The sequence below is a fragment of the Diaphorina citri genome, unplaced genomic scaffold, assembly GCF_000475195.1.
Source record: "Diaphorina citri unplaced genomic scaffold, Diaci psyllid genome assembly version 1.1 scaffold565, whole genome shotgun sequence".
NCBI classification, from domain to species: domain Eukaryota; kingdom Metazoa; phylum Arthropoda; class Insecta; order Hemiptera; family Psyllidae; genus Diaphorina; species Diaphorina citri.
Window position 1 is genome coordinate 85,935 of NW_007377999.1, and position 13,744 is coordinate 99,678.

The 13,744-nt window shown below is 35.8% G+C and overlaps 1 protein-coding gene across 2 annotated transcripts in view; it reads right to left on the reverse strand.

Annotated features, from left to right (window-relative positions):
* Window positions 1-13,045, reverse strand: part of LOC103510156 (protein Wnt-6-like) — a 14,856-nt gene extending 1,811 nt beyond the window's left edge. Inside the window, exons 1-3 of one of the 2 annotated variants that reach the window (XM_017444469.2) lie at window positions 12,927-13,045; window positions 6,279-6,499; window positions 4,227-4,343 (exon numbers count right to left, since the gene is read on the reverse strand). In XM_017444469.2, the coding sequence (XP_017299958.1) occupies window positions 4,227-4,343; window positions 6,279-6,499; window positions 12,927-12,973 (385 nt within the window). In that variant the 5' untranslated portion in view covers window positions 12,974-13,045. Of the gene's footprint in view, window positions 1-4,226; window positions 4,344-4,477; window positions 4,593-6,278; window positions 6,500-12,926 lie in introns of both variants that reach the window. The other variant, XM_026824280.1, reaches the window with a different exon arrangement.
* Window positions 13,046-13,744: the final 699 nt, after the last annotated feature.

A 13,744-nucleotide genomic window follows, 5' to 3' on the forward strand; every position in this document is an offset into this window, starting at 1 on the left:
AAATGTGATAAGGATGCAACACAAAACGTTTGGTTGAGATGTTTGCTGCGCTTGGCGGTATTTTGACCGCTTTTGACAGATTTCGACCGTTTTTTGGCGGTTTTCAGCTATAGCGACAAAACGGTTAGAGATATTGTAAAAGTTAGGGTAAAAGAACACTCAAATAAGCATCATTCAATAGGATAAGGAAAGTCGTGTGATGTTCACACCAGATTTTTTACTTTCTATTACTACAGTTTAGCGGAGCTATACTAGTAATGAAAGTATTGCAATCGGTCCAAATTTTCAAAATCGGGAAATGGTTGGAAATATCCGTTTTGGGATCCCCTGATGTCAAAAAAGTGATTTTTAGCCCATGGTCTGTACGTATGTATGTACGCACGTACGTACGTACGTACGTACGTACGTACGTTACGTACGTACGTACGTTACGTACGTACGTACGTTACGTACGTACGTACGTTACGTACGTACGTACGTTACGTACGTACGTACGTTACGTACGTACGTACGTTACGTACGTACGTACGTTACGTACGTACGTACGTTACGTACGTACGTACGTTACGTACGTACGTACGTTACGTACGTACGTACGTTACGTACGTACGTACGTTACGTACGTACGTACGTTACGTACGTACGTACGTTACGTACGTACGTACGTTACGTACAGACCATGGGCTAAAAATCACTTTTTTGACATCAGGGGATCCCAAAACGGATATTTCCAACCATTTCCCGATTTTGAAAATTTGGACCGATTGCAATACTTTCATTACTAGTATAGCTCCGCTATACTGTAGTAATAGAAAGTAAAAATATTACTTTTATGTGCTTAATTTGTACCTAAATATGCTGTGCTCATATGCACGCTGATGTTGTATCTAAGATTTCTCAGTGAAACTTTTTGCTGTGAGAGAGTCTTAGCACCCTACTTGTAGGTGTTGGTTCTTGATGATTTCTTTCAGTGTTCGCGGATTTGGCGATTATGTTCGCGGATTTCGTGATTATGTTCGCGGATTTGGCGATTTTGTTCGCGGATTTGGGTTCTTGATGATTTCTTTCAGCACTTGGAGTAGAAGCGCAATCTGTAGATGTATTATGAAGAACAATATGGCGACCCATACACAATTACGAATATTGTGGCAAAATATGATAATTCTCAGTAAAAACTTATAAAAGTTAACACTAAGCTAACCCCATTAGGCATAGCTAATCAAGTCTATTACAATACGCAAGCATTCGTGGCATGCAGGCATGGAGTATTCATCATTTACATTAATTTAATAAGACTAGTAAGTTGCTGTCGTGTGACAAATATTATTTTTTTAACTTATTTGTCTGATTTGCCAAAGTCAATGTTGAGTACCATACTGTCATTGAGTTCATAGAAGTCAACATTAGAGATAGGTATGTACAAAACTCATACATCATGGCAAGTTGGTGATACTACCAACCCTTTATCAACATGTTGTATCGACTTATTAATAGATTTGAAGTTGCAAGGTTCCAACCTCTTACCATGAACCTAATCTGACAGCCACCTAGTCCAACCCTGGTAGCATTTAAAGCAAAGTATTATAATAATATTTAAATTCAGTTTTTTCGCCCAAAGGCATTCATAAATGAAGTTTAGTGAGGCAGTATAAATATGCTTTATTTCTTTATCTAAGCTTTTTACATTAACCCGAGTTGTGTTTTGTGTGATGAATTCCCTAGTTGTAGTGGTGTTTATGTCGATAACCATTCGTGTCTTTTAGTTAGTAAAGTATTATAATAATTTAAATTCAGTTTTTTCGCCCAAAGGCATTCATAAATGAAGTTTAGTGAGGCAGTATAAATATGCTTTATTTCTTTATCTAAGCTTTTTACATTAACCCGAGTTGTGTTTTGTGTGATGAATTCCCTAGTTGTAGTGGTGTTTATGTCGATAACCATTCGTGTCTGTTAGTTAGTATAAGCAACCCCCTTGCTCATGCGAAATTTATTAATGTAGGTGCTTATTCCTTTGTCTAATTCAGCAAAGCCAATGTTGAATACTATATTACTATGTCGTTTGTCAGTGAGTTTCTAGAAGGTAATATTGAGAGACACAAAGATAACTTCAATAGTGTACCTACACCACCTGAGACCTGGGATACCATTAGCCAGACAATGTTGAATACTATATTACTATGTCGTTTGTCATTGAGTTTCTAGAAGGTAATATTGAGAGACACAAAGATAACTTCAATAGTGTATTTAGTTAGTAAGCAACCCCCTTGCTCATGCAAAATTTATTAATGTAGGTGCTTATTCCTTTGTCTAATTCGGCAAAGCCAATGTTGAATACTATATTACTATGTCGTTTGTCATTGAGTTTCTAGAAGGTAATATTGAGAGACACAAAGATAACTTCAATAGTGTACCTACACCACCTGAGACCTGGGATACCATTAGCCAGTTTTAACTGCAAGATTATTTACTACCTAATATACCACGTTGATTACATAAAACTCGAGTTTTTTTTCTGCAAAGACGTAATATTTATAAAAGAATGACACTAAAAATTAGATAGGAATGTGTGATAAATAAAATTAAATTTAACTCTTTGAGGGGCAGAAAAAACACACTTTCTTTCACATTTCAAGGGCGGTGGTTAGTTTACTAACCACCGCCCTTGAAATGTGTATAATATAATTCTCTATCTATTTCTATGGGCAGTGGTTAGTTCATTGACCACCAGTTTTAGAGAGGGGTTTTGTTCTCTACGTAAAATTGAAATAATCAGTAAATTTGCTAGTAGTTTATCAAAATTTCGCTAGAGCTCTCTGAAAGGTTCCACAAGCTTGAAAATATCTGCCCCTACTGCGCTCTAAAAAGGTGGTCAGTACATTAACCACATCGCTAAAATATTGCTTACATTTCTTATTTTGAAATAGCTAGGTTGCTTCCTCAAGGTAGAATTTTCAGAATGTTTGTTTTGTTTCCAGCGAGCAATTTGCAGACAGACAGGACAACCTATTTAGATCACTACTCCTACGTCAATTCTCTCTGTAACTCTCGGATTATCATTAGAGATGCTAAGTGCACAAATACCACACATTCCCTTGAATCGTCCCAACAAGTTAGATCAGACTGCATCTTCATCTACTATTGCTTACATTTCTTATTTTGAAATAGCTAGGTTGCTTCCTCAAGGTAGAATTTTCAGAATGTTTGTTTTGTTTCCAGCGAGCAAGTTGTGTGCTGGTAGGCCTGAGAAGTTCAACATACGTAGGACCAACTTTGGTTTGAGCTAATACCAATTTATTATCAGCCTATTAAATAATTCTCAAAGCCAAGCAACTTATTATTACGTTAACACCCAGAAAAGTTGTGAAAAAACTTGTAAAACAAATAAATGTGAGGATAATTCGTTGAAAATATGGCGTAACATAAAATGAAAGTTTAATATCGTAAAAAAAAAGAAGAAGAAAAAAAAGTGATTCACTTTAAGAAGAAACCAGATGTCCCACTGTTTTGGTGGTCGTTGTGACAGCTATATTAATGAAATGTCTTAGCTAAAAAGTGATTCACTTTAAGAAGAAACCAGATGTCCCACTGTTTTGGTGGTCGTTGTGACAGCTATATTAATGAAATGTCTTAGCTACTTATGGAACCCATATCCAAACAGCGGGGTACCTTGTAATCACCCCCCTGAACACGTTTCATCATGTCATAAATTTTACAACATGTAAAGTTCAACCTGACTGAAATCATCTGGAACAACACTGAAAATAGCATAGGGAGGTACCTAGTTTTTCATTTGCGGATTATACATTTCAAGATCAAAGAAGACCAACCTTGATTTATTAACTAACCTTGTTTTATTTTCCCACATTCGCAGTTTAATAAAGATCCTTTGGTACACGCTTTGGTCAAAGTGTATGTAACGCCTGCTGAAATCACCGCATTCACGAAACTAGTTTCCTTTGAATCTGTAACATAAATGACCATCATGATAACCTAAGTGCAAATCACAATAAATACATTCATTCTTCGTCACATCAAACAGCGGGGTACCTTGTAATCACCCCCCTGAACACGTTTCATTATGTCATAAATTTTACAACATGTAAAGTTCAACCTGACTGAAATCATCTGGAACAACACTGAAAATAGCATAGGGAGGTACCTAGTTTTTCATTTGCGGATTATACATTTCAAGATCAAAGAAGACCAACCTTGATTTATTAACTAACCTTGTTTTATTTTCCCACATTCGCAGTTTAATAAAGATCCTTTGGTACACGCTTTGGTCAAAGTGTATGTAACGCCTGCTGAAATCACCGCATTCACGAAACTAGTTTCCTTTGAATCTGTAACATAAATGACCATCATGATAACCTAAGTGCAAATCACAATAAATACATTCATTCTTCGTCACATCGCCGTTTGACAGAGGACTTACAAAGGTATTACACAAAAGTTGATACAAGTCTGGGTCTGGGATCTCTTTATTTTCCCACATTCGCAATTCAATAAAGATCCTTTGGTACACGCTTTGGTCAAAGTGTATGTAACGCCTGCTGAAATCACCGCATTCACAAAACTAGTTTCCTTTGAATCTGTAACATAAATGACCATCATGATAACCTAAGTGCAAATCACAATAAATATGTTCATTCATTCTTCGTCACATTGCCGTTTGACAGAGGACTTACAAAGGTCTTACACAAAAGTTGATACAAGTCTGGGATCTAATTCACAATCTGTTTACATAAATGAAGATATGAATAAAGTTCAGAATCAGCATTGCTCTGGGATCTAATTCACAATCTGTTTACATAACTGAAGATATGAATAAAGTTCAGAATCAGCATTGCCCATGGAACCACACGAGACCCAAGTAATGTAAAACTATCCTCAAGGTTTAACTTTTGACAGAAGAATAGGCTATACTTGTCTACCAGGTTGAACAATCTTATTTGTTTATTACTTTTTATCAGTTCTTTATCTTGATATGCTTTGGCTAATTGCTTCTTGCATCTAATTCACAATCTGTTTACATAAATGAAGATATGAATAAAGTTCAGAATCAGCATTGCCCATGGAACCACACGAGACCCAAGTAATATAAAACTATCCTCAAGGTTTAACTTTTGACAGAAGAATAGGCTACTTGTCTACCAGGTTGAACAATCTTATTTGTTTATTACTTTTTATCAGTTCTTTATCTTGATATGCTTTGGCTAATTGCTTCTTGCTTAACTTCGTTTCCGTGTCTGCAGGTTTTCATTCTACTTTATTCAACTTCGATGTTGTCTACTGAGACCATTTTGTAGTCCATTTGATTTGTTGCAAACTGCGTTACACCTATACAGGTTTCACAGGCCAATACTGATGTGTATAAGATGCAAGCTACTTGGACATACAATGTGTACAAATGTAGTAAATGTACCTACATCCTATAAGAACACCTTTCAGGACTTGGATTTGTTGCAAACTGCGTTACACCTATACAGGTTTCACAGGCCAATACTGTGTATAAGATGCAAGCTACTTGGACATACAATGTGTACAAATGTAGTAAATGTACCTACATCCTATAAGAACACCTTTCAGGACTTGCTCCAGCATTTGTTCCGTATAAAATGTTGATGTTGTTAACAACAAAAGAAATGAATTACCGAAACAATCATCTATGTATAGGTACATACTTCCAAAGTTTGCCCTCAATACTACATACCTATGTCACCATAGAGATCACTGTACAACTTACCTCTTTGCAGGACCTTCTTCATACTTTTCTTCAGCAGGCCCATTTGATTTGTTGCAAACTGCGTTACACCTATACAGGTTTCACAGGCCAATAGTGTGTATAAGATGCAAGCTACTTGGACATACAATGTGTACAAATGTAGTAAATGTACCTACATCCTATAAGAAACCAACACCTTTCAGGACTTGCTCCAGCAATTGTTCCGTAATAAAATGTTGATGTCAACAACAAAAGAAATGAATTAGGTACCGAAACAATCATCTATGTATAGCTACATATTTCCAAAGTTTTCCCTCAATACTACATACCTATGTCACCATAGAGATCACTGTACAACTTACCTCTTTGCAGGACCTTCTTCATACTTTTCTTCAGCAGGTCTTCAGCAATTGTTCCGTAATAAAATGTTGATGTTGTCAACAACAAAAGAAATGAATTACCGAAACAATCATCTATGTATAGGTACATACTTCCAAAGTTTGCCCTCAATACTATATACCTATGTCACCATAGAGATCACTGTACAACTTACCTCTTTGCAGGACCTTCTTCATACTTTTCTTCAGCAGGGTACAATTCCAGCGGCGATTTCGAAACTGATATTGACACTCTTTGGTACCCATATCGATTCCTCGAGATATTTCAAACAGGACTGCCGGTTCGTTTTTGCAGATTTCCAAAAGTCGGGCTTTGAGTCGTCTAGTTTTTTTACAGATGACAGTGGGATCCATCATGAACTGACTGCCTGATATTCTGAAAAAGTAAAAACCAGAATGAGGATCAGGTACTCACAAAATACACAAATCCAGATCACCCCGATATGACCAAAAATCGGTCTACGATTTATGAATAAGGTCCGTTTGTCGTAGCTAAATATTAGACTAATTAAATCGCTTCCTAATATTAAGGTTTCCTAATTCTATAAGTTAGATTGAGCGACAGATTCTTTAGGCATTTCTTTTCTGAGTGTGTAGTCTTCTGGATTGGCGACAGAAGCAATCTAGTAATATTTCCGGGCAAATATTTGAGACATTGTATGCCCACTACAGTGCCTGCAAAGTCCAATATCTATTGTATTTCTATAAATAACTGCAAAAATCTAATCCATCTGAAGAAGTTAATTGAAGAAAAAAACGACAGTGGGATCCATCATGAACTGACTGCCTGATATTCTGAAAAAGTAAAAAAAAAAAAAACAGAATGAGGTTTACTCACGAAATACATAAATGCAGTTGCAGATACACAAATCCAGATCACCCCGATATGACCAAAAATCGGTCTACGATTTAGGAATACCTTTGTCCGTTTGTCGTAGCTAAATATTAGACTAATTAAATCGCTTCCTATAAAGGTTTCCTAATTCTATAAGTTAGATTGAGCGACAGATTCTTTAGGCAGTTCTTTTCTGAGTGTGTAGTCTTCTGGATTGGCGACAGAAGCAATCTAGTAATATTTCCGGACAAATATTTAAGACATTGTATGCCCACTGCAGTGCCTGCAAAGTCCAATATCTATTGTATTTCTATAAATAACTGCAAAAATCTAATCCATCTGAAGAAGTTAATTGAAGAAAAAAAAAATCGAGCAGCATACCGCGATATTTTTTTCTCAAGCCATTGTCCCCTCAGATATTGCAATGATTTTTTTGCTCTCAATTTATTCGAGCAGCATACCGCGATATTTTTTTCTCAAGCCATTGTCCCCTCAGATATTGCAATGATTTTTTTGCTCTCAATTTATTATCCTGGATTTATGACATGGATCTTTATGACAGAGAAGCATGGTGATCTACGTCCGAGTGCAATATCTTCTGGACTCCCGTGAATTATTGTCTTCACATTTCGGAATATTAGAGTAGGAGACATGAGAAGCAGTCTCATTAACATCGACCGACAAAAGATCAATGAATGGGTATCGGTCAACATAAAACATTGCAGTAGTACGAGTATCTATCAAACGTAGTATCACAGAATGGTGAAAGATTGATCTCAAACCATCTGATAAGGGAGCTTTATGCACAAAATGAACATAGGGGTCAACAGAAAACATTGCAGTAGTATCTATCGAACCACAGAATGGTGAAAGATTGATCTCAAACCATCTGATAGGGGACAAAATGAACATAGCTGTTCTCTGTTTAGCTGATTTAATAGAGGTTTTTGGGTTTCCAATTTTCCATGCCGTATTCAACTATTGGTAGGTACCATTGAAGGGGTATCCTAAGGTCAAAATACTTTCCCTAAGATCTATCAAACGTAGTATCACAGAATGGTGAAAGATTGATCTCAAACCATCTGATAAGGGAGCTTTATGCACAAAATGAACATAGCTGTTCTCTGTTTAGCTGATTTATAGAGGGTTTTGGGTTTCCAATTTTCCATGCCGTATTCAACTATTGGTAGGTACCAATGAAGGGGTATCCTAAGGTCAAAATACTTTCCCTAAGAATTTCGCCCTCAAAGATTTACTCGACTTTGTTGGGTACATGCATTATTACGAACAATGAAAGAATCATCAATACTGATACCAGACCCAATCCTGCAAAGTTGTTTCATTTATACCTAAAGAGCATTCCGAATATTCTGAAATAATGGGCTCATGCATTATTACGAACAATGAAAGAATCATCAATACTGATACCTAGGCTTGCCAAACGTCCCGAATTGGCCGGGACAGTCCCGAATTTCAGGGGGTGTCCCGGCGTCCCGTTCAGTTCTACTTACTAGATTATCTGTCTCTTCAATCACCCAAACAATACCGGAAAATATGGCGGGACCAAATTTTTGAGAACGTCTACTCCGAACTATTTGCCAAAAACACAAATCACGCGGTACAATAAATAAATTAGTAAGCTAATAAATCAATTACAAGCTAACCTTAGCAAGGTTTCGAATTGTTACAGAATCTATTTTAATCGCGAGCGTCTCCCAATATTCACATCTTAGCTGCTACATAATACAAGAGCAATGAGTAGCGAAGGGAGAGACGATGTAAATATTGCCATTGAATCCGTACCTATAAGTAGAGTTATCCAAGTCTAGACACATCACTTTTCGCAAACGTGTGCTTGAAAAGTTGATCTCCGTCTGGAAAATTTTCTCTAAACTTGGATGAATTCCAGAGAGGGAGACTCATCTTGAGAAATAAATAGACAAGTCTACTGAGAACACTCTGGGAGTCAGAGGTGGTCGGTATACGAACATTACTACCTGAGATGAGGTGTGAAGAGCAGTTCAAAAGAGATCTACGATAACTCAATGTAACTGATGGAAAAGAAGACTCATCTTAAGAAATGAATAGACAAGTCTACTGAGAACACTCTGGGAGTCAGAGGTTGTCGGTATACGAACATTACTACCTGAGATGAGGTGTGAAGAGCAGTTCAAAAGAGATCTACGATAACTCAATGTAACTGATGGAAAAGGCCGGAAAAAATCCTAAGGATTCAGTGAACGAGTTGACCAACATCACTAGAAAAGAGAAACAATATACATTATACACTGATCCCCTTACATGACATACTTTTTTTTATAAATAATAGTTCTATGGGCAAAGATATCAGTTGTTGGTAAGTCCCTTTTGGCAGGCGAAGTGCCTCCTGCCTTCAGAGTATCCAAAACAATCTTCGTTATCAGATTTCATAGAATTGATGGATATTGAAAGGTGCTTTCATTTCATAATGTTCAATTCGATATTTTTTCTGTGTTTACATTTTCTAAGTTTTCTGATGAGTGCAACCCGTTTTTCTTTTGGAGTAAGTGTTTCATCATCCGCGAATGATTTTGAGGATCTCGTAATCTAGTTTTTTGCAATCTTCGTTATCAGATTTCATAGAATTGATGGATACTGAAAGGTACTTTCATTTCATAATGTTCAATTCGATACATAATGTTCAATTCGATACGTTTTCTGATGAGTGCAACCCGTTTTTCTTTTGGAGTAAGTGTTTCATCATCCGCGAATGATTTTGAGGATCTCGTATATAATCTAGTTTTTTTCTGATGGTTTCGTTAATGCAGGCTGTTCTTCTTTGAGATGCTGAGAAGGTATAATAGGAATTATTGATGAGCCCAATCTAAGTTAAAGGAATATACACGGACTACTTACCTATTTCGATGAATTTTGATTCAATCCTCCATAATTACTTTGGGAAGAGCTATCAATAGGAGTGTGTAAATGTAATAAATTATCTACAAATATAACGTAGATACTGAGTGTAGACAAGATACAAGATAAAACTATGCTGTAAGCTTTTCGATGAATTTTGATTCAATCCTCCATAATTACTTTGGGAAGAGCTATCAACAGGAGTGTGTAAATGTAATAAATTATCTACAAATATAACGTAGATACTGAGTGTAGACAAGATACAAGATAAAACTATGCTGTAAGCTAGGTATGTTGAACATAGAACTATGCATGGTGACATGATTGGAATGTTTGGACAAAACGAATATTCGTAAGCACTAAGCAGGTCTATTGTTCAAATAAATAATTAATGAGAAACAAATTTCTCAGAGTTATCCTCACATGGTAATTAATTTCATTTGGTAGTTCACAACATTGGAGATTAGAGGAGCCAAATGTGGTAACTTGGTTTAGTTTGGTTTCTGTGGAATGTTTGACGTTATCAGTGGAGTTGTTGACAATTGTGATCCGCCGATATCCGGGATGAGAAGATAATACAACACAAGATATAACGTACAGGTTCCGAGTATAGATGGGAATGTCATTACAGTAAATATATGCGATGAGGTTGAAATTAGACAAGGCACTGCCAAGAATAATTTATTTGATATGTGGCTCATGAAGTTGTCCAGCTTATTATTATGCCATTAAATGTGGATAATATGACAATATTCACAAGCTTACGTTATATTCAGATACGTTGTTCCGATAATATGTATGAGCGTTCACTCATGAATAAAATATATTTATCCACTCCAAATATATACGAGTCAACTACATATCTGTAAGTATGAGTTAATTGACAATTTTTCCACATACTTCGAATAAGGATAATATTTAGAAGTGTTTGTACAAGTTGTTTTGCATAATCTAAGTAATATCTGTAGATTTTGAAGAATGTACATTTATATGTTTTTTTTATACTGAAGACTGCTGGCTATTTTGAACATGATTGAATATTCAACGTCATCAACATCACAGTCAAAACAAACATTTAGGTATATGTTTTTTTTTTATACTGAAGACTGCTGGCTATTTTGAACATGATTGAATATTCAACGTCATCAACATCACAGTCAAAACAATCATACACATCCATTTATATGTTTTTTTTATACTGAAGACTGCTGGCTATTTTGAACATGATTGAATATTCAACGTCATCAACATCACAGTCAAAACAATCATACACATGAGAATTACATAACCTATAAGATCAATATACATTGTTTTCCCTACCTCGTAAGTTGCAGGTGGATTAAAAATTTAGGTCACTTTTGGATCTTTTGAAAGCATCGTTTTTGGTACAGGCCGTTTTCCCCTTATAAAAAGTCTTTTGCTTTTGTCAAGTACATACTAAGATTCTGCCATATTTCGATTTTGATTCAACTCTATTGATAGAGGAAAATGAGGAAATTATTCACCTTTATTATTTCCTGTAAGTGACATCAACGATTCCTGGTTAGACCAGCGTGATTCCTGGATCTTTGCGTGGGCAGAATCCTCTCCAAGTTCCATCAAGCTCTCAACCTCATGTCACTTTCTCGAAGACACAAAGTCGTGCAAAGAAACAACAATTTTATTTTTGTCTCAATTTGACATTGAAATAAATGTCCATCAATCAGGAAAGCTCAGCCATTCTTCTGTGAGACATCAGTCTCTGTAAACAATAAACGTTCTCTACAATCTCCATGGAAATGCTCGAATCCTAATTATTCCTGTATATACGATATACCTACCTAGTGACAGATAGATAGATAATATCCCGAGTTCTGACGAGCGAGCAAACTCGTTTCTATAAAATTAAAATTATACTTAACTTACTGCTGCAGCACATAAGCTTAAAACTTTGAATATCAGAGGGGGATCCGTACCCGAGATTTTCAATTTTATGTGTTTGCAGTCAGAGGAAAAGACAGTCATGAAAACTGGTAGATAGATATGGGATGCCTCTTCCAGTTGAGGAAATGAACCCACTTTTGACTATATTTATCAACTTGTAATGGCACACTAGTTGCACAATATGAACACCAATTTAAATACAACTTATTCACTCAGTCAAACTTATTTGATAAAATTACCTAAATGTGAACGATTAATTGAAATAATACCAACAGAAACAAGACATTAGAAGCAACCTGTTACAATAAATATTGAGTCATTTGAGATTGATAGTTTAAAGGTGTGTCCAAACGTAGTCGACGGCCGTCGATGGACGTCGATTCACATCGATCGAGGGTCGTCGACTGTGTGTAGACTGGTAGACACACCTTTAGAAATCACAAATCCAAGGTGCGAGAACTAATTTGAAATATTATCACTGAATTCAAAAGCTCATTTATTGGACGATCAGTTTTGATTAGACAAACAACTTTGATTTGATTAGACAATTTGACAAAACAATTTGATAAGACAAAAGCTCATTTATTGGACGATCAGTTTTGATTAGACAAACAACTTTGATTTGATTAGACAATTTGACAAAACAATTTGATAAGACAAAAGCTCATTTATTGGACGATCAGTTTTGATTAGACAAACAACTTTGATTTGATTAGACAATTTGACAAAACAATTTGATAAGACAAAAGCTCATTTATTGGACGATCAGTTTTGATTAGACAAACAACTTTGATTTGATTAGATAAATTGATAAGACAATTTGATTAGACAAAAGCTCATTTATTGGACGATCAGCGTTGATTAGACAAACAACAGAGTTTAATTAGAAAACATTTATTTATTAAATAAGAAGAAAATAGGTCTTCAACTGACTAAAAAACAACTTTATTGATGGAAAAGAGTCAACATGTTTCAGCTATTTTCTTCTCATTTAATTAATTACTTAATTAGTGCTTGACATGGTTTCCCGTTTCCAAAGATTAATTTAGTTAATTATTTGTTTGTTTCCACACATAGCCTTTGTTGCTTCGATTGCAAATAAAGAAATAAAATTTAATTTATTTGTTTAATTCGCCACGAAATTACTTACGCCTGAATAATGAGTGTTAGAAACACAAGTCCTATACGGCACCGCATCTTGTGAGCGCTTGGAACGGAAAGCCAACATGTCTAGCCTCTTACTAAGCAAACTGAATTGCGCGCTCAGCGCTCAAAACGGCCCGTGCGAAAACATTTATTGGAAAGGTTCATCTATTGGCGATGAACGATTTGTGGCCATTAATCTTGCCATGGAGTGTAGGTTATCAGTATTAAATCTCATAAATAACAAATATGTAAAGAATGAGCCTAGAAATTGCAGCTATGTAATGAGTTTGTCACTTGGAAATTCTAGTTTCAAGTCACTTGCTATAGTTTTCATTGTCTTCAAAATGATTTTAGATGATGTACCTACTTCCAGGTCCACAGTCTCATGTTGACATGAACCTTGGACAACTGCACAAGCGCAGATGCCTGGAAAGCGTTCAAAACTGGATCAGCTTAGATATCAAATGAGACTAAAGACCTGACCCTTAGAGACACAAACACGAACCATAATTCTACCTGTCTATTCTGAGACACCATTGTGTACGATGAAATGCTTTGAATCAACTTTAGACGCATCTACCCTCGCGGTAACGACTGCCAGCAAATTACAGACTAATGGTTCATTCACACATTCCTTCCGTCTCGAGATGAAGTGGATATTGAATTTAGTGCGAGAAACTACAAGTAGCCAAAACTGAGTTTTATTTTATTATGGTTTTAATCTTTTGTCATCATCAATTCGGTTTTATTGTTAGCATGTTAACCCTTTGAGATTTACTTCCATAGAGCAATAGATTACTTTGTGTCATGCTGTCCCTTTCA